This window comes from Phocoena sinus, chromosome 15, assembly GCF_008692025.1.
Source record: "Phocoena sinus isolate mPhoSin1 chromosome 15, mPhoSin1.pri, whole genome shotgun sequence".
NCBI lineage: Eukaryota > Metazoa > Chordata > Mammalia > Artiodactyla > Phocoenidae > Phocoena > Phocoena sinus.
The window spans coordinates 84,508,762-84,527,666 of NC_045777.1; the positions used below are offsets into that span (position 1 = coordinate 84,508,762).

General features: G+C 52.8%; 1 protein-coding gene across 1 annotated transcript in view; it reads left to right on the forward strand.

Annotated features, from left to right (window-relative positions):
* Nucleotides 1-8,681, forward strand: part of TNRC18 (trinucleotide repeat containing 18) — an 83,338-nt gene extending 74,657 nt beyond the window's left edge. The window contains 8 exon segments of the mRNA XM_032605274.1: nucleotides 909-1,025; nucleotides 1,738-1,902; nucleotides 2,317-3,459; nucleotides 3,462-3,646; nucleotides 7,084-7,119; nucleotides 7,121-7,306; nucleotides 7,437-7,511; nucleotides 7,857-8,681. Coding sequence (XP_032461165.1) covers nucleotides 909-1,025; nucleotides 1,738-1,902; nucleotides 2,317-3,459; nucleotides 3,462-3,646; nucleotides 7,084-7,119; nucleotides 7,121-7,306; nucleotides 7,437-7,511; nucleotides 7,857-8,063 — 2,114 coding nt within the window. The 3' untranslated portion in view covers nucleotides 8,064-8,681.
* The last annotated feature ends 10,224 nt before the right edge of the window (nucleotides 8,682-18,905 follow it).

Below are 18,905 nucleotides of genomic sequence, written 5' to 3' on the forward strand. Positions count from 1 at the left end.
CTCTCTGTTCTGTGCTGTCCTTTGTTGGAGGCTGTTCTTTCGTCACTGGTGATCCTCAGCAAGCAGACTGGAAGCTGTGTGTGGGCAGGGCCTCCTGAAGGTTGGGGGGGGATGTTTTGTTTAGGGACACCAGTACCAGCACCTGTGGCTCTTCACTCATCAGATAGCCCACGGCTCCAGCCTCAGGGCTCAGTGTCCAGCACTTGGGAATGGGGCTGGGATGACCCCAGCCCCATCCTTTGTTGATCTGGGAAGGGTCTTGGGACGAGTGGACACGGCCGCGCGCTTGGCCAGACTGGGAGCCGGTGCTCCTGGGACCGCCTGAGTCCACTCTGTTCGGACTTCCCTGTCACCCTGGTTGGTGTGGCACCTGCCACCCTCCTCTGCTGTGCCCAGTGTCCAGGCGTAAAGCCTGCAGCCCCTGCTGCCGTGGCACCCCCGAGTCTGTCCAGGGGTGGGGTCCCTGCATCCCTGCCTGCAGAGGTGCTTGGTGCTCAGGAGAGGGGATCCTGGGGCTCCCCTGTGAAAGCCGGGTTCCTTCTCTTTGGTGCCACCTCCTTCCAGGCCCCTGACTGAGCAGAGAGCCCAGAGTGAGGGCAGTTCCTCTTGTCCACACGGGTGTTGTCTTCGGAATGTCCGGCACTCTCACCGCTGCTGTCCCTTTGCCCGCTCCGTGTCCTTTACAGCCCCGTCCTTGCTGTTCTTCGTTGATCTGGGGAGGGTCTCGGGACGAGTGGACACGGCCGCGCGCTCGGCTGGACTGGGAGCCGGTGCTCCCGGGACTGCCTGGCTCTGAAGCCCACGTCCTGCCTGCTGCGCACCCGCCCTCCTGCATCCTGCTCCCGGGACTGCTTCCCGGCTCGTCTCTGCTCCCCTTCAGCCCCCTGACTCCGCCCCTCCTCCCACAGGCTTGCTGGGCCTCGAGGATGACGGGGACCTGATCACCGTGGAGTTTGATGACGGAGACACCGGCAGGATCCCCCTCTCACACATCCGCCTCCTGCCCCCCGACTACAAGATCCAGTGTGAGTGGTGGTCCTGCCGCCCGGTGGGGGCCCACCCGTTGCAGGCTGGCTCTGGGCTCTGTCTGCTGTTTGGACCATTTGCACCCACAGGGGGTGGAAATGGCAGAAAGTGTGGGTGGGGGCTCCCAGAATGGTCTCGGGAGGGGGGAATCCCAGGCCTCCCCAGATCTGCATCCCGAGACTTGTGAGACCAGCCCCAGGCCGGGCAGTGCAGGCCAGGGAGGGATCGGTAACTGTCACGGGCAGTTCCACGCCGTGTCCGTGATAGCGTTCAATTCTTGTCCAGTCCTGTGTGTCTGGAAATACCATCCCCTTTGGCCAATACGAACCTCGGGTTTAAGAGGTGAAATGACTTATCCAGGGTCCCTCGACTGGTCAGAGGCAGAGCCGGGACTCGGACCCAGGACTGCCTGACTTCCAGGGGTCCAGTGTTTCCGTGAACCCTCCAAATGGATCATGAAAGCCACAGGGTCAGCCCCACCCTGGTCATTTATTCGAGGAGCCCCCGTCGCACGCATGTGCAGACACCCAAGCTACGTCCCTGCAGATGGGCCTCCCACCCGACTGCGTAGCCTAGGTGGGCAGGCTGAGTGGGGTCGGCCACACAGTGTTGTCTGGTCCCTCCCCCCGCCTCCTCCCCACGACAGATGACACTCCTGTGGCCGGGAGAGCGGAGACCCGGGCCTGAGCCACTGTCTGTCCTGCCCCACAGGTGCTGAGCCGTCCCCCGCCCTCCTGGTGCCTAGCGCCAAGCGCCGCAGCCGGAAGACCAGCAAAGACACCGGGGAGAGCAAAGACGGGGCCGTGCCAGGGTCCGAGGAGCCCGGCGCCAAGGCCCGGGGGCGCGGGCGGAAGCCCAGCACCAAAGCCAAGAGCGGTACGTTGGCCGTGCCTGGGCCGCCGGGACCTGGGGCCTGCTGCTCACACAGGGTCTCTGCACAGACACCACTCCCCACCTGTGTGGGAACTTGGTGCTGCAGGGCTATTTGGGCCCTGTGACAGATTAGGAAACTGAGGCTCAGGGAGGCGCGTTGACCTGTCAGAGGCAGAGCTGAGATCCAGCCAGCTGTGTTCCCTCCAGAGCAAAGTTCTTTGGGCTAAGAGCCCAGGCTCCCGAGGGCCACTCTGGGGCCACCACATGTGGACAACTAAGGTGCGAGAGCCGCTCGTCCCGAGGCCCCGAGAGGCTGCCGCCCCAGCCCCGCTCAGGACCCGGCAGAGCCGGGATGGGGACGGGCTCACTGGCTCGCGAAGTGCTGGCCTCACTGGGCTTTTTCCTTCTCTCTTCTAGACAGAGCTGCCGTCCTGGAGGAGGGGGGCTCGACGGATGAGGTCCCTAGTACCCCGTTGGCCCTGGAGCCCATCAGCACCCCAGGTTCCAAGAAGAGTCCCCCAGAATCTGTGGACAAGCGGGCCAAGGCCCCCAAGGCTCGCCCAGCTCCCCGACAGCCCAGCCCAGCGCCGTCCGCCTTCACCAGCTGCCCGGCACCCGAGCCCTTTGGGGAGCTGCCGGCCCCCGCCGCGGCCCTGGCCCCCACCGCCCTCGTCGCCATGCCCATCACCATGCCCGCCACGCGCCCCAAGCCCAAGAAGGCCCGGGTTGCTGAGGAGTCGGCCCCCAAGGGCTCCCGGAGGCCCGGGGAAGAGGCCGAGCTGCTCGTCAAGCTGGACCATGAGGGCGTGACGTCGCCCAAAAGCAAGAAGGCCAAAGAGGCCCTGCTTCTGCGGGAGGACGCTGGCGCGGGGGGCTGGCAGGAGCCCAAGGGCCTGCTGGGCCTGGGCAGCTACCCTCCGGGGGCCGGCGGCAGCGAGCCCAAGGCGGCCCGGCCCAAGGCGGGGGACGGCGACCTGGCCCAGGAGCCTGGGGCCGTGCTCACGTTCGAGGACTCGGGGAGCCCCAAGAGCCCGGACAAGGGCCAGGCCGAGCAGGACGGGGCCGAGGAGTCGGAGAGCGGCGGCAGCAGCAGCGGCGGCAGCAGCAGCGACAGTGGCGGCAGCAGCAGCAGTTCTGAGACGGAGGGAGAGGAGGACGGCCAGGGCGGCGGCCGGAGCTGCAGCGCCTCCAGCTCGAGGGCCTCCTCGTCGTCCTCGTCCTCGTCCTCGTCGTCGTCCTCTTCGTCCTCCTCGTCCTCCTCGTCGTCCTCGTCGTCCTCGTCGTCCTCCTCGTCCTCTTCGTCCTCCTCGTCGTCTTCGTCGTCCTCCTCGTCGTCGTCCTCTTCGTCCTCGTCCTCTTCCACCACGGACGACTCTTCCTGCAGCTCGGATGACGAGGCCGCCCCTGCCCCGGCAGCCGGGCCCTCTGCCCCGCCGGCCCTCGCCAGCAAGGCGCCCAAGCAGGCGGCCAAGGCCCGCTCCTCGGCCCACTCTGCAGGCAAGAAGGCGCCGGCGCCCGCGCCCCAGGCCCCCCCGCCGCAGCCCCCGCAGCCCGTGCAGCCCAGGCCCAGGCCGGGGCCAAGAGCCGGCCCAAGAAGAGGGAGGGCGTCCACCTCCCCACCACCAAGGAGCTGGCCAAGCGGCAGCGCCTGCCGTCGGTGGAGAACCGGCCCAAGATCGCCGCCTTCCTGCCCGCCCGGCAGCTCTGGAAGTGGTTCGGCAAGCCCACCCAGGTAGCTGGGGGCGGGGTTGTCCCCACGTGTCTTTCTCTGGCCTCCCAGCAGCCCCACGGCGGAGAGTCGGGGTGACGGGTGTGGAGTCTGTCTGACTCCACCAGAGTCCTGCCCCTCACACAGCAGCACTGCCTCTGGTCCCCGGGACCCAGACCCACCCTCCGCGGGACCCACTTACCGCACAGGCCTTTAGCTGCCATGCCGCAGGGTCTCAGAACTGCGCGGCCACACAACCTGAGTTTCTTTGCTTTTGCTTCATTTTCCGCTGAAAACGAATGGCTCAAGGCTTCTGGTTGGCTAATTAGCAGTCACAGCAGAAGGTACTTTCTTTCCCTCTCTTGGCCGGGCTGGGTCACTGCCTGCCCCTGAGCTAATCGGTGTGGCCCAAAAGGCAGAACGTTCTGGTTGACTGCGTCTGAGTCATGTGGCCACCCCTGTAGTAGGTGGGTGTTTGTTCTCCAGAAGGAGCCCTCCAGGCCCCCCCATGCCTTGGGCACATGCAGACACGCACGTGTACACACACACAAATGCACACACGTGCATGCACCTGCATATACACGCACACACGAGAAGCTTCTGTGTGCAGAAGGGGAACAGCCTGGAGGCCACCAGTCCACCCCATGCCCCTGGGCAGGAAGAGCCAGGCTCCTTGTCTACGGGTGCAGCCCGTCTGGTTTCCCCACAGCGTCTGCCGCCCTGGTCCACGGTCCTCCGAGGCCACGCCAGAGCCAGGCCAGGAGGAGGCACCTGGCTGGGTCTGGACCTTTTTAATGCCGGTGCTGCCAGGCAGGTTTTAGGGGTTGGGGGCTGACAGCGATGAGCTTGCAGGGCCTCTGGCAGTGTACCGCTTAAGAAGCTTCTGGCATGTTTGCATTGTATCAGCTCCCTGGCTGCGTTAGCAAGGCCGGAGAAGTTGGAGGATGTTCTGAATCAAGACTAGCTTGGGGGTTTCTGTCTAGGCAGCAGCCTTTTAGGGCTCCCCACTGTGCCACCCAGGGTCAGTTGGATCCCCGGGGGTTGGTGGGTGGACAACTCCACCTGCCACAGGCTGCACCCTCAAAGGCTCCTTAGAATAGGGTGGGGAACTCCCCCCTTGGTCAGGCAAGTGCTGCAGAGTGGGAAGTCGGGGAGGGTCCTCCCCCAACCCCCGCAGCTCCCGCGCTCCTGGTTTCCCTGCCTTTGCGGCACCACCTTGAATCTGGGGCAGATGATGTGCTGCTCCGACCCTGCAAGGTGTGAGTTGTCGGACTTTACGTGCGTCCCCCACCCCCCGATTGCTGGCTCCAGGCTGAAAGGGCCTCTCTTGGCAGGGCCACCACTTGAGATAGCAAACTTGAATGTGTAGATTCTTGTAGAATCTTTCCTGACGAGCCACACTCAGACATTCCAGACCAGCTCCTCTGGAGCTCTGGTCCCGGCAGGCACTGTATCCAGGGCCATATCAAGGAGTGATGGCTTCTGAGCCGAGGACAGGTATGTTCTCACTGTCCTGCCCCCACGGTGATTGGCCAGTTCCTTATCTTAGCATCTTCCATTTGCACGTTCCAGTGTCAGTGTTGCTGGGGGCACTTGCTGCTGTAGAGGTCAGAGCGCAGGGCCAAACTCATTTAATAGGAAAGTCTAGGGTGTCCGGCTTCAGGTACAGCTGGATCCAGGGGCCTGAGGGCTGTTTTCAGAGGCACTCTCGGGCTCGTGCTCCAGGCTCGAGTTTCTCCTTTCTTCCTCTGTACTGGTCTCCTTCTCCGGCAGCCCCAGCAGCTTTCAGCTGACCTTCTACCAGCTCAGAAGTGACAGTAGGAGGAGGTGTCTTTTTTAGGGTTCAAGCTAAAGTTGCTGGCACGTCTTTGGCTTAGGTCCCGGGTGCACCCTTGAGCCAGTCACAATGGCCAGGAGAAGGATGGGATGTTTGGATTGGCCAGACCAAGTCCTGTGCTGGCCACAGGGGCCCAAGGGGGATCTGTGAGGAGAGTGGCCGTGGATGCCTAAAAACATACCTGCTGTCAGATGCGTTGGTTTAGAGATCTTAGCCGTCCCTATCACCTTGAATCAGTTAGTACCATGCTTTGAGCTGAAAATAATTTGAGCAGTTTACAGAACACGTAAGAAACCTGGACATTAAAAAAGTCTGTCACGGAATTCCCTGGCAGTCCAGTGGTTAGGACTCCATGCTTCCACTGCAGGGGGCACGGGTTTGATCCCTGGTCGGGGAACTAAGATCCCACTTGCTGCGATGCGGCCGAAAAAAAAGTCTCACCAGGGATCCAGTGAATTAAAAGTAGAAAAGGGACAGGTGGATAAAGTAGGAAATTAGCCTGTGGGTTTTTCTTGTTCAGACAAAAAAAGAAAGACAAAAAACGCTTTGGCGCCGCCTAGTGGCCAGTCCGAGAAGGGAAACGAGTTTTACAGGTTAGTCGAGGAGAAGGCGCGCTGGCTCCACTGGAGGGCAGAGCAGAGCTTTGCATAGGCCTGGCTTCTCCGTGTTTGCCTGGGGACAGTGACGGGCCCCAGAGCTGCCTGGCGGTGGGTTTTGGATTCTGGTGGCTGGTCTCTTCCCTCCTTGGAGCCTGCCCATCTGTGCGTCCCAGTGCCAGCCCAGGCGGGGGCACTGAGGCGGCTTCAGGAAATGTTTGTTGAGTGAATAAAAAAAAAAAAAAATCCAGCCACACTGTGGGTCTGGCAGACGTGGGCCCAGTGCTGGATCCCGCCGGGCCGGGCTCTGATCTGTTTAGTGGCTTTCCTGGGGAAATGGGCGGGGGGTGGGGGGGTGGGGGGGCGGGGCAATCGGCCGTGCCTGGGGGTTGACACCGCCCACGCCCTACTCCCTCACCTCTGCTCCGACGCTTGCGGGGCTGACTGGTACTGAGCCCCCGCGCTGCTCGGGGTGGTGTAGACTGAGGCTGTGCCGCGAGCAAGCGGCTTTGTGACCCCGGTGGGTGTTGAGTGAACCTGCTTCGTTGTAGCCCCGACGTGCGGGGCAGCGTGGGGGGGGAGCGATTGTGCTCTGTCCGGAGACGCAGCCGTGTCCCCTCCTGGGACCTCCCGGTCCCTGTCTGGAAATTGGGGGCCAGCAGGGGCTGCTGTGCCTCGAGGGCTGGTGTCAGGACCCAGTGGGAGGAGCAGGGATCCTGCTGGGCCCCAGCAGTGGCTGTGGCCGGTCGCCGCACAAACGCTCGCGTGTGGGGCGTCCCTGGGGGCCCCGCCGGCACCGCCGGCCGACACGGCTCAGGCAACGGGGAGTTGGAAGTCGCTCCCAGCTGCAGGGTCCTTAGTTTCCGTGGAGTCTCTCTTGGAAACCCGGTCGGCCAAGGGGATGAGCGAGGGCTCCCCGATCAGAGCAAGCAGGGGTCTTCTCCCCTGGCGCCGCTGCTGTGGAACCCGGGGTCGGGGCGGGGGCGGGGGCGGGGCGCGTGCCCTGACCCGACTCGCCCGCCCACAGCGCCGCGGCATTGAAGGGCAAGGCCCGCAAGCTCTTCTACAAGGCCATCGTGGCGCGGCAAGGAGATGATCCGCATCGGGGACTGCGCCGTCTTCCTGTCAGCTGGCCGCCCCAACCTGCCCTACATCGGCCGCATCCAGAGCATGTGGGAGTCGTGGGGCAGCAACATGGTGGTCCGCGTCAAGTGGTTCTACCACCCCGAGGAGACCAGCCCGGGCAAGCGCCTCCATGAGGGCCAGGTGGGCCGGGGCCTCGGCGTCGGGCCGTGCTGGGGGGCGATGGCTGGGGCGGTCCCTACCCTGGGGTCGGGGTCGGGGGTCAGGCAAGGCGGGGCCCGGGCTCACCGCAGCCCCCGGTCTGCGCTCACAGCACTGGGACCAGAAGCCCGGCCGCAGCCTCCCCGCAGCCCTGCGAGCCTCCAGCCAAAGGAAGGACTTCATGGAGGTAGGAGAGCATGCGGCGCTGGTGGGGCCTCCAATAACCCTCCCCAGGCGGCCTCGGGAGGGGCCGGGCTCCCTCGGCCTCCCCGCCCAGTCTCTCTGACCTTGAGCTGCTGTTGCCTGGTCTGTCTCTCCCAGCCGCTGTCTCTGCGTCTGTCACCCTTGGTCTCTTACTCTGCAGGTCTCTGTGTCTGTTTCTTGATCTCCTAGTCTCTGGGTCTCTCCCTTGGTCTCTGTCCATCCTCGTCCTCAGCCCCGCTGTGTTTCTCGAGTTCTCTCTGGGGATCTCTCCCTGGTCCTTCAGGCCTGGGAGGGGTCTTCACCCTGACGCCCGCCCGTGTGCCCGCAGCGCGCCCTGTACCAGTCCTCCCACGTGGACGAGAACGACGTGCAGACGGTGTCGCACAAGTGCCTGGTGGTGGGCCTGGAGCAGTACGAGCAGATGCTCAAGACCAAGAAGTACCAGGACAGCGAGGGCCTGTACTACCTGGCGGGCACCTACGAGCCCACCACAGGCATGATCTTCTCCACCGACGGCGTGCCTGTGCTCTGCTGAGCGCCCGGCCCGGCGGGGCCCTCCCCATCACTGCCACGGCTCGGCGGCCTCGTGCGTTGGTTGTGTGCATGCGAGTGTGCCCACGGACAGCCTGGCGCGTAAGTGTACATGTGTGTGCCCGTATGCATGCACGTGTGTGCGCACATGTGCACACGTCCAGACCCCCTTCCTGACTCCTCGGTGACCCCACGAGAGGGCCCCTCACGGGTCCCAGCACCTTGTAAGCGTTCGGCCGGGTCCTGGTGCCAGCTGGGGATTCGGTGGGAGGGGGTTTCCGAGCAACCCACCTGATGCTCGCTTGGGGGGGGGGGCGGTTCCCGCTGCTTGGGGGGTCTTCCCAGTGCCCGGCCCCCTTGGCACGGAGCCCGCCCCGAGCCTCCCACCGTGGGACGGGGGCGCTCCCATGTCTCCCCAGCCTCAGCGACCAGGCCGGGCCTGTTCTGGGGTGCCTGTCCGGGGCCCGGCCTCCACCCTCTCAGGATGGCCTGGACTTGGGGAACAGAGCCAGGTGTGTGTGGGGGGGGGGGGGTGCCCAGGAGCACCGGCCAGGCACCAGGGGGAGGGGGCTGCATGCCCCGAGGCCCCGGGAGGGCCCACCCCGCTGGTCCAGACCCTCACACTACAGACAACCCCCATGGTGCTGAAATCCTCGTCCCGGCCATACCCGGAGGGAGGCGGCAGTTCTTAACCTGTACAGTTTTATTGTACCAAGAGACTCTCCCCTGTATCATACGCCTTCAAATGGAGTCAACTTTTTAATTATATATATAAAGATAAATATATATAAATATATATAAATATAAACTTTTTAAAACTGTGAAAAAAATAGCTATGAAATTATAAAAAAAAGCGAACACATTCTGACGTGCAGAATATTATTTTTTATTTCCTGTTAGATGAGCGTGTCTAGCACCCAGCTTCACGGGCCCCCTGTCCCAACCTCACCCCACACGACCCCACCCCCACCCCCGCCCCGGCCCAGGTGTACTGTACTCGCCCCCAGGATGGAGAAGGACTTAGGGAGAGCAGAGGCTGAGGGAGGGGAGAGGGAGCCGGCAAGCTTGCAGCCCTGCTCAGCCCACGAAAGCACTTACAGCCCCCACGCCTTCCGGGGGACCGGAGGCCTCGTCCAGACAATCTTAAGGGAAGGAAAAGCCAGACTTCAGTTTTGTTTTTTGGGGGAATTATTGTTTTCCTTTTTTTTTTTTTTAAGTTTCTTTTGGAATTTTGTTTGTTGGCAAATTCTGTGTGATCTTTTTCATAAAAAAAAGAAAAGAAAAAAAGCTATAATTGGAAAAGTACCGTTGTCTGGAGTGGTTCATTTCAGGGGCTGGGGTGGGCTTGGTGTCGGGATGCAGATCCTGGGGGGGGGAGCCACATGTGGCTGTTTGTTTAAACAAGAACCAATTTGAATGAAAAGACATGAAAAGCTTCTTGGCTGCACTGACGCTGTCTTTGGTGGTCAACAGTCAGACAAGGTCAGTGGGCTGCTGTATTCGGCTGGCCCGCATCCGTCAGTGCGGAAAGTTCTCTCGGCCAGACTGGAGCTGGAGATCACCCAAGGTGGCAGAGTAGAGAGCCCCTGAGCTCACCTCCTCTCACGAGCCCACCAGTAGCACAGTGAAAGAGACCGAACCTACCAAGAAGATCTACAACCAAAGACATGCAGAAGGAACCACAGTGAGACAGTTAAGAGGGGTGGACTTGCTGTATAGTCGGGCCCACATCCCCAGGTGGGTGACCCACAAACAAGAAAAACTAACGTGGTAGAGGTTCTCCCACAGGAGGGAGAGTTCTGAGCCCCACATCAGGCCCCCCACTCCCCCCCGCTCAGGGGTCCTACCCTGGGAAAATGCACCCCCAGAGCATTTGGCTTTGAAGGCCAGTGGGGCTTAATTTCAGGAGTTCCACAGGACTGGGGGGAAGAAAGACTTCCCTCTTAAAGGGCACACACAAAGTCTCCCACGCTCCGGGACCCGGGGCCAAAGCTGTAGTTTCCTGGGATCTTGGGCCAGACCTACCTGCTGGTCTTCCAAAGTCTCCTGGAGAGGTGGGAAGCAGCTACGGCTCGCCCTGGGGACACAGACACTGGCGGCGGCCGTTCCTGGGCCTCCTGCGTGTGTATGCTGGGGCTGGCAGGTACCGCTGTGGGATCCTCCCTCTAGCTCCTCCGGCGCCAAGACCGGGCCCACCCAGCAGCCTGTAGGCACCGGTGCTGGGACCCCTTGGCCGAACAGGGCTTGAGACACAGCCCCACCCAGCAGCAGACAGGCTGCCTGGAGACTGCCTGAGGACACAACCCTGCCCACCAGACGGCCCAGGACTCAGCTCCAGCCCCCAGTGAGTGGGCACCAGCCCCAGGCCCTGCCACCCCCACCAGGGGGCACACGCCAGATGCAAGAGAACTCCAATTCCTCATCCTGCCCATGGCACGCCAGACCTTCTCGCCCTGGGACGAGCTGGCCCCTGGCCACTAGCAGGCCAGCACACGCTTCAGGACACCCCGCACCCAACTGCATTAGGAACAACCTGACCGCCCCCAGCCCAGTGATCTTACACCAGCTCTGGGACCTCTGGGTCCTGCAACCAGGCTTAGGACCCAGCTCTGCCTGCCAGCAGTCTGGCACTAACCCCAGGACCCCCCAGTGGGCAAGCAACTGCCCCGGAGTCTCCTGGACCCTGACTTCACCCACCAGTGAGCCAGCACTAGCCCCGGGGCCCCCTGGAGCTCTGCACTCGGCCACCCTGTGACCGGGCCCTGCCAAGCGGCAGCCAGCAGCCTCCACGTGAGACAGAGCCTGGCAACCAACTGGGCGAGGGCCCCGCGAGCCTGCCCACAGCCCGCCGCCACAGCAAGACCCACACAGCCTTCACGGGGGAAACCCTAGAGCATACAGCTTGGGTGACGAGGGGAGTGCACCGCTGGGATGCATGGGACATCTACGAAAGGCCACTTCCCCAAGGTCGGGAAACATAAGCAACCTACCAGATACATAAAAATACAAACAGCAGCTTAGGCAAGATGAGGCCACAGAGGCACGTGTTCCAGATGAAGGAACAAGATAAAAGCCCAGAAGAAGAGCTAAGTGAAGTGGAGATCGGCAATCTACCCGAGAAGGAGTTCCGGGTAGTGACTAACGAGGATCAAAAAACTCAGGAGAAGAACGGACGCGCAGTGCAAGAAATGAGAAGCTTTTAACAGAAAATATAAAGCACGACCAGAGGTGAAGAGTAACATGAAAAATATACCAGAAGGAATCAACAGGAGACTAAATGATACAGAGAAACAGGTCAATGAGCTGGAAGACAAGAGTAGTGGAAACCACTGATGGTGAGAGAAAAAACAATGAAAAGAAATGAGGACAGTTTAAGAGGCCTCTGGGACAACATCAAGCATGTTAATATTCACATTGCAGGGGTCCCAGAAGGAGAAGAGACAGAAAGGGGTTGAGAACATATCTGAAAACTTCCCTAACCTGGAAAAGGAAACAGTCATACAAGTCCAGAAAGCACAGAGTCCAACACAGGATTAACCCAAAGAGGAACACACCAAGACACGTTGTAATTAAAACAGCAAAAATTAGAGATTATTAAAAGCAGCAAGGGAAAAACAACAACATACAAGGGAACCCCGGAACTCCCATAAGGCTATCAGCTGGCTTTTCAGCCGAACGCCTACAGGCCAGAAGGGAGTGGCACAACATATCTACAGTGAACAAGAAAAACCTACAGCCAAGAAGACTCTACCTAGCAAGGCTCTCGTTCAGACTGGATGCAGAAACAAAGCTTTACAGACAAGCAAAGCTAAAGAGTTCACCACCAAACAAGCTTTATAACAAATGTTAAAGAAACCTCTAAGTGAACAAGAAAAGGCCACAACTAAAAACATGAAAATTATGAAAGGAAAAAACACATCAGTAAAGGCAAACGTACAGTAAAGGTAGGAAATCATTCACGCACCAAGCTAGTAGGAAGGTTAAAAGACAGTAGTAGTGAGGCCACCTAAACCCACAATAAGCAGTTAAAGGATACACAAAATAATTAGATGTAAAATATGATATCAAAAACAGTAATCGGGGACTTTCCTAGTGGTGCAGTGGTTAAGAATCTGCCTGCCAAGGCATGGGACATGGGTTCGAGCCCTGGTCCAGGAAGAGCCCACATGCCGCGGAACAACTAAGCCCATGCGCCACAACTACTGAGCCAGCGCACTACAGCCCGCGAGCCACAACTACTGAGCCTGCGTGCCTAGAGCCCATGCTCTGCAACGAGAAGCCACTGCAATGAGAAGCCCACACACCGCGACGAAGAGGAGCCCCTGCTCACTGCAACTAGAGAAAGCCTGTGCGCAGCAATGAAGACCCAACGCAGCCAAAACAAAATGGATAATATAAATAAAAATAACTTTATATAAAAAAATCAGTAATCGTGGGGGGAGGAGGGTACAAATGTACGGTATTTCAAATGCATTTGAAGTTAAGAGGTTGGCAACTTAAAACAATTACGTATATATATAGACTGCTACATAAAAACCTCATGGTAACCACAAACCAAAAATCTCAGAGGCATAACCCTCTCAGACTTCAGAAAATACTACAGACCTACAGTAATCAAAACAGTGTGGTACTGGCACAAAAACAGACATATGCATCAATGGAACAGAACAGAGAGCCCAGAAATAAACCCACACATTTATGGTCAATTAATCTTTGACAAAGGAAGCAAGAATATACAATGGAAAAAGATAGTCTCTTCAGCAAGTGGTGAAAAGACTGTCACCATACACAAAAATAAACTCACCATACACAAAATAAACTCAAAATGCTTAGAGACTTAAACATAAGACCTGACATCATCAAACTCCTAGAGGAGATCATAGGCAAAACATTCTCTGACGTAAATTGTACCCACGTTTCCTTAAGTCAGTCTCCTAAGGCAATAGAAATAAAACCAAAAATAAACAAATGGGACCTTATCAAACTTTACCAAGCTTTTGCACAGCAAAGGAAACCATAAAAAAAAAAAAGACAACCTACAGAACAGGAGTAAATATTTGCAAACTATGTAACCAACAAGGGCTTACTTTCCAAAATATACACACAGCTCATACAACTCAACAACAAAAAACAATCCAATCGAAAATGGGCAGAAGACCTAAATAGACATTTCTCCAAAGAAGACATTCAGATAACCAATAGGCACATGAAAAGCTGCTCTATATTGCTAATATTAGAGAAATGCAAATCAAAACTACAATGAGGTACCACTCAAACTGGTCAGAATGGCCATCATTAAAGTCTACAAGTAACAAACGCTGGAGAGGGTGTGGAGAAAAGGGGATCCTCCTAACACTGTTGGTGGGAACGTAAGTTGGTGCAGCCGCTGTGGAAGACAGTATGGAAGTTCCTCAGAAAACTAAAAACAGAATCACCATATGATCCAGCAATTCCACTCCTGGGCATATATCCAGACAAAACTATAATTCAAAAAGACACATGCACCCCTATGCCATAGCAGCCCTATTCACAACAGCCAAGACATGGAAACAACCTAAATGTTCATCAACAGATAAATGGATAAAGAAGATGTGGTATACGTATACAACGGAATACTACTCAGCTACGAAAAAGAATGAAATAATGCCATTTGCAGCAACGTGGATGCAACTAGAGATTATCATACTGAGTGCAGTCAGACAAATACCATGATGATACCACTTATATATGAAATCTAAAATATGACACAAATGAACCTATCTGTGAAACAGAATCACATACATAGAGAACAGACTGGTGGTGGCCAAAGGGGAGGTAGCTGGGGGAGGGATGGAGTGGGAGGCTGGGGTTAGCAGATGTAAGCTTTTATATATAGAGAATGGATAAACAAGGTCTTGCTGTGTAGCACAAAGAACTATATTCAATATCCTGTGACAAACTATAATGGAAAAGTATTAAAAATAATGTATATATGTGTAAAACCGAGTCACTCTGCTGTACAGCAGAAATTAACACAACACTGCACATCAACTATATTTCAGTAAAAATATTAAAACAAAAAAACATAAAAACCTGTAATAGATACACATGCAAACAGAAAAAGGAATACAATACACTAAAGACAGTCATCAAATCACAAGGGAACAAAAGAAGAAAGGAAAAGACCTACAAACACAACCCCCAAACAATTAGCAAAATGGCAATAAAAACATACGTATCAATAATTACCTTAAATGTAAATAAACAGACTGAATGCTCCTATCAAAAGACACAGAGTGGCTGAATTGATAAAAAAAAAAAAAGACTTGCACGTATGTTGCCTATGAGAGACTCACTTCAGATTTAGAGACACATAACAGACTGAAAGTGAGGGGATGGAAAAATATATTCCATGCAAATGGAAATCAAAACTAAGCTAGAGTAGCAATACTTTTCAGACAAAATAGACTTCAGGATTTTTTTTTTTTTTTTTTGGCCACACCATGCAGCTTGTGGCATCTTAGTTCCTTCCCTGACCAGGGATCAAACCTGGGCCTCCTGCAGTGAAAGCGTGGAGTCCTAACCACTGGACCGCCAGGGAATTCCCCAAAATAGAGTTTAAATAAAGACTGTTGTTAGAAGAGACAAAGAAGGACACTACAAAGAAGGATCAAGGGATCAATCCAAGAAGAAAATATAACAATTGTAAATATATATGCAAAAAACACAGGAGTACCTAAAATACATAAGGAAGACATTTAACAGACATAAAGAAAGAAATTGACAGTAACATAATAATAGTAAGGGACTTTAACACCCCACTTACATCAGTGGACAGATCATCCATTGATAGAAAATCAGTAAGGAAACAATGGCCTTAAATGACACATTAGACCAGATGGACTCAACTGATATACATAGAACATTCCATCTGAAAGCAGCAGAATACAAATTCAAGTGCACATAGAACATTCTCCAGGATAGATCACATGCTGGGCCACAAAACAAGCTTCAGTAAACTTAAGAAAATTAAAATTATATCAAGCAGCTTTTCCGACCACAATGCTATGAAACTAGAAATCAACTATAAAGAAAAAACTGCAAAAAACACAAACATGGAGGCTAAACAATATGTTACTGAACAACCAATGGATCACTGAAGAAACCAAAGAGGGAATAAAGAAATACCTAGAGAGAAGTGGAAACGAAAAAAATGATGATCCAAAATCTATGGGACAGAGCAAAGGCAGTTCTAAGAGGGAAGTTTATAGTGATACAAGCTTACCTCAGGAAACAAAAATCTCAAACAATCTAACCTTACACCTGAAGGAACTACAGAAAGAACAAACAAAACCCAAAGTTAGTAGAAGGAAAGATATCATAAAGATCAGAACAGAAATAAATGAAATAGAGACAAAAAAGAAAGAAAGAAAGAAAAAAGAACTAAAAGCTGAAACTAAAAGTTGGTTCTTAAAAAAGATAAACAAATTTGATAAACCTTTAGCCAGACTTAACAAGAAAAAAAAAACAAAAAACGGGGGGGAGCAGGCCCAAAGCAATAAAATCAGAAATGAAAAAGAAGTACAACTGACACCACAGAAATACAAAATATCTTAAGAGACTACTACAAGCAACTATATGCCAATAAAATGGACAACCTAGAAGAAAAGGACAAATTCTTAGAAGTGTACAATCCCCCAGGACTGAACCAGGAAGAAACAGAAAATATGAACAGACCAATTACCAGTAATGCAACTGAATCAGTAATTTAGAAACTCCCAACAAACTAAAGTCCAGGACCAGATGGCTTCACTGGTGAATACAATCAAACATTTAGAAAAAACTTAACACCTATCTTCCTCCAACTATTCCAAAAAATTGCAGAGGAAGGAACACTTCCAAGTACATTCTATGAGGCAAGCATCACCCTGATACCAAAACCAGACAAAGATATCTCAAAAAACAAAATTAAAGGCCAATATCACTGATGACACAGATGCAAAAACCCTCAAAAATATTAGCAAACCAAGTCCAACAGTACATTGAAAGGATGATACACCATGATCAAGTGGGACATCCCAGGAATGTAAGGATCTTCTTCAATATCTGCAAATCAATCAATGTGAGACACCAAACTACACACTGAAGAATAAAGACCAAATGATCGTCTCAATAAATACAGAAAAAGCTTTTGACAAAATTCCACATCCACTATGACAAAAAAACTCTCCATAAAGTGGGCATAGAAGGAACATACCTCAACGTAATAAAGGCCATACATGACAAACCCACAGCTAAAATCATTCTCGATGGTGAAAAACTGCAAGCATTCCAAGATTAGGGACAAGAATGCCTGTTCTCGCCACTTTTATTCAACATAGTATTGGAAGTCCTAGGCACAGCAATTAGGCAAGAAAAAGAAAAAGGAATCCAAACTGGAAAGGAAGAAGTGAAACGATCAGTTTGCAAATAACATGATGTTATACATAGAAAATCCTAAAGATACCACCAGAAAACTACTAGACCTCATCAGTGAATTTGGTAAAATTGGAGGATACAAAATGAATATACAGAAATTGGCTGCATCTCTAATCACTAACAATGAACTATCAGAAAGAGAAATCAAGGAACAATCCTATTTACCATCACGTCAAAAATAAAAAAAATACCTAGGGGAAAAAACCTGTATTCTGAAAACTGTAAGACATTAATGAAAGAAACTGAAGATGACACAAACAGATGGAAATACACACTGTCTTCCTGGACTGGAAGAATTGATATTGTTAAAATGTCCATACTACCCAAGGTAATCTACAGATTCAGTGCAATCCCAATCAAAACACCAATGGCATTTTTCACAGAGATAGAACAAATGATTTAAAAATTTGTATGGAAACACAAAATAGACAAAACAGTCTCAAAAAAGAAGAAAAGAGCTGAAGGAATCATGCTCCCTGACTTCAGACTGTACTACAAAGCTACAATAATCAAAACACTAAGGTACTGACACAAAAACATACAAATAGATCAATAGAACAGAATAGAGAGCCCACAAATAAACTTGTGCACTTATGGCCAATTAATCTATAACAAAGTAGGCAAGAATATACAGTGGAGAAGACAGTCTCTTCAACAAGTGGTGCTAGGAAAACTGGAAAACTACATATAAAGAATGAAATTGGAACACTTTCTAACACCATATACAAAAATAAACTCAAAATGGATTAAGAACCTAAATGTTAAGACCAGAAACCATAAAAATCCTAGAAGAAAACAGGCAGAACACTCTTTGACATAAATCGTAGCAGTATGTTTTTGGATCTGTTTCCTAAAGCAAAGAAAATAAAAGCAAAAACAAACAAATGGGACCTAATTAAACTTAAAAGCTTTTTGCACAGCAAAGGAAATCATCAACAAAACGAAAAGACATCCTACTGCATGGGAGAAAATATTTGTTAACGATATGACCAATGAGGGGTTAATATCTAGAATATCAATATATAGTTCATACAACTCAACATAAAAAAAAAATACCTGATTAAAAAAAGGGCAGAAGACCTGAATAGACGTTTTTCCAAAGAAGACATACAGATAGCCAACAGGCACATGAAAAGACTCTCAACATCACCAATCATCAGGGAAATGCACATCAAAACCACAACGAGATATCACCTCATACCTGTCAGAATGGCTGTCATCAAAAAGAACATAAATAATAAATAGTGGCGAGGATGTAGAGAAAAGGGAACCCTTGTACACTGTTGGGATGTAAACTGGTGCAGCCACTGTGGAAAACAGTACGGAGGTTTCTCAAAAAACTAAAAACTGAACTACCATATGACCCAGCAATTCCACTCCTGGGTATATATACAAAAAAACCCCCAAAACACTAATTCAAAAAGATACATGCAGGGGCTTCCCTGGTGGCGCAGTGGTTGAGAGTCCGCCTGCCGATGCAGGGGACGCGAGTTCGTGCCCCGGTCCGTGAAGATCCCACATGCCGCGGAGCTGCTGGCTCCGTGAGTCATGGCCGCTGAGCCTGCGCGTCCGGAGCCTGTGCTCCGCAACGGGAGAGGCCACAACAGAGAGAGGCCCGCGTACAGCAAAAAAAAAAAAAAAAAAAAAAAGATACATGCAACCCACCGTTCACTGCAGCATTATTTACAACTGCCAAGATGTGGAAGCAATCTAAGTGTCCGACAACAGATGAATGGATAAAGAAGGTGTGGAACATACATACTATGGAATACTACTCAGCCATAAAAAAGAACGAAATGTTGCCATACGCAACAACATGGATGGACTGGGAGGGCGTTATGCTAAGTAAAATAAGTCAGACAGAGAAAGACAAATACTGTGATATCACCTATATGTGGAATCTAAAAGATACAACAAACTAGTGAATATAACGTAAAAAAAAACCAGACTCACAGATAGAACAAACTCGTGGTGACCAGTGGGGAGAGGAAAAGGAGGAAGGGAAAGATAGGGGTAGGGGAGTAAGAGGTACAAGCTATTAGGTGTAAAATTAGCTACAAGGATATTTGTCCAACATGGGGAATATAGCCAATATTTTACAATAACTATAAATGAAGTTCAATCCTTAAGGACTGTGAATCACTACACTGTACACCTGTACCTCACATAATACTGTACGTCAGTCACACTTCAGGAAAAAGGAGAGTGGAGGAGGCCACAACTGGGACTGCTGTTAAGAGCAAGGCCGGAACAGAACAAAAGCACGAGGTGCAGAGCCCTCCCGGCCGCACCCACACTGGAGGAAATGACAGCAGTGCTGCCGGTCTGGGTGGCCCTGAGCCAGGGTGCAATGGAGGGGCGGCAGCCCTGCCGGGACTGGGGAGGCTGG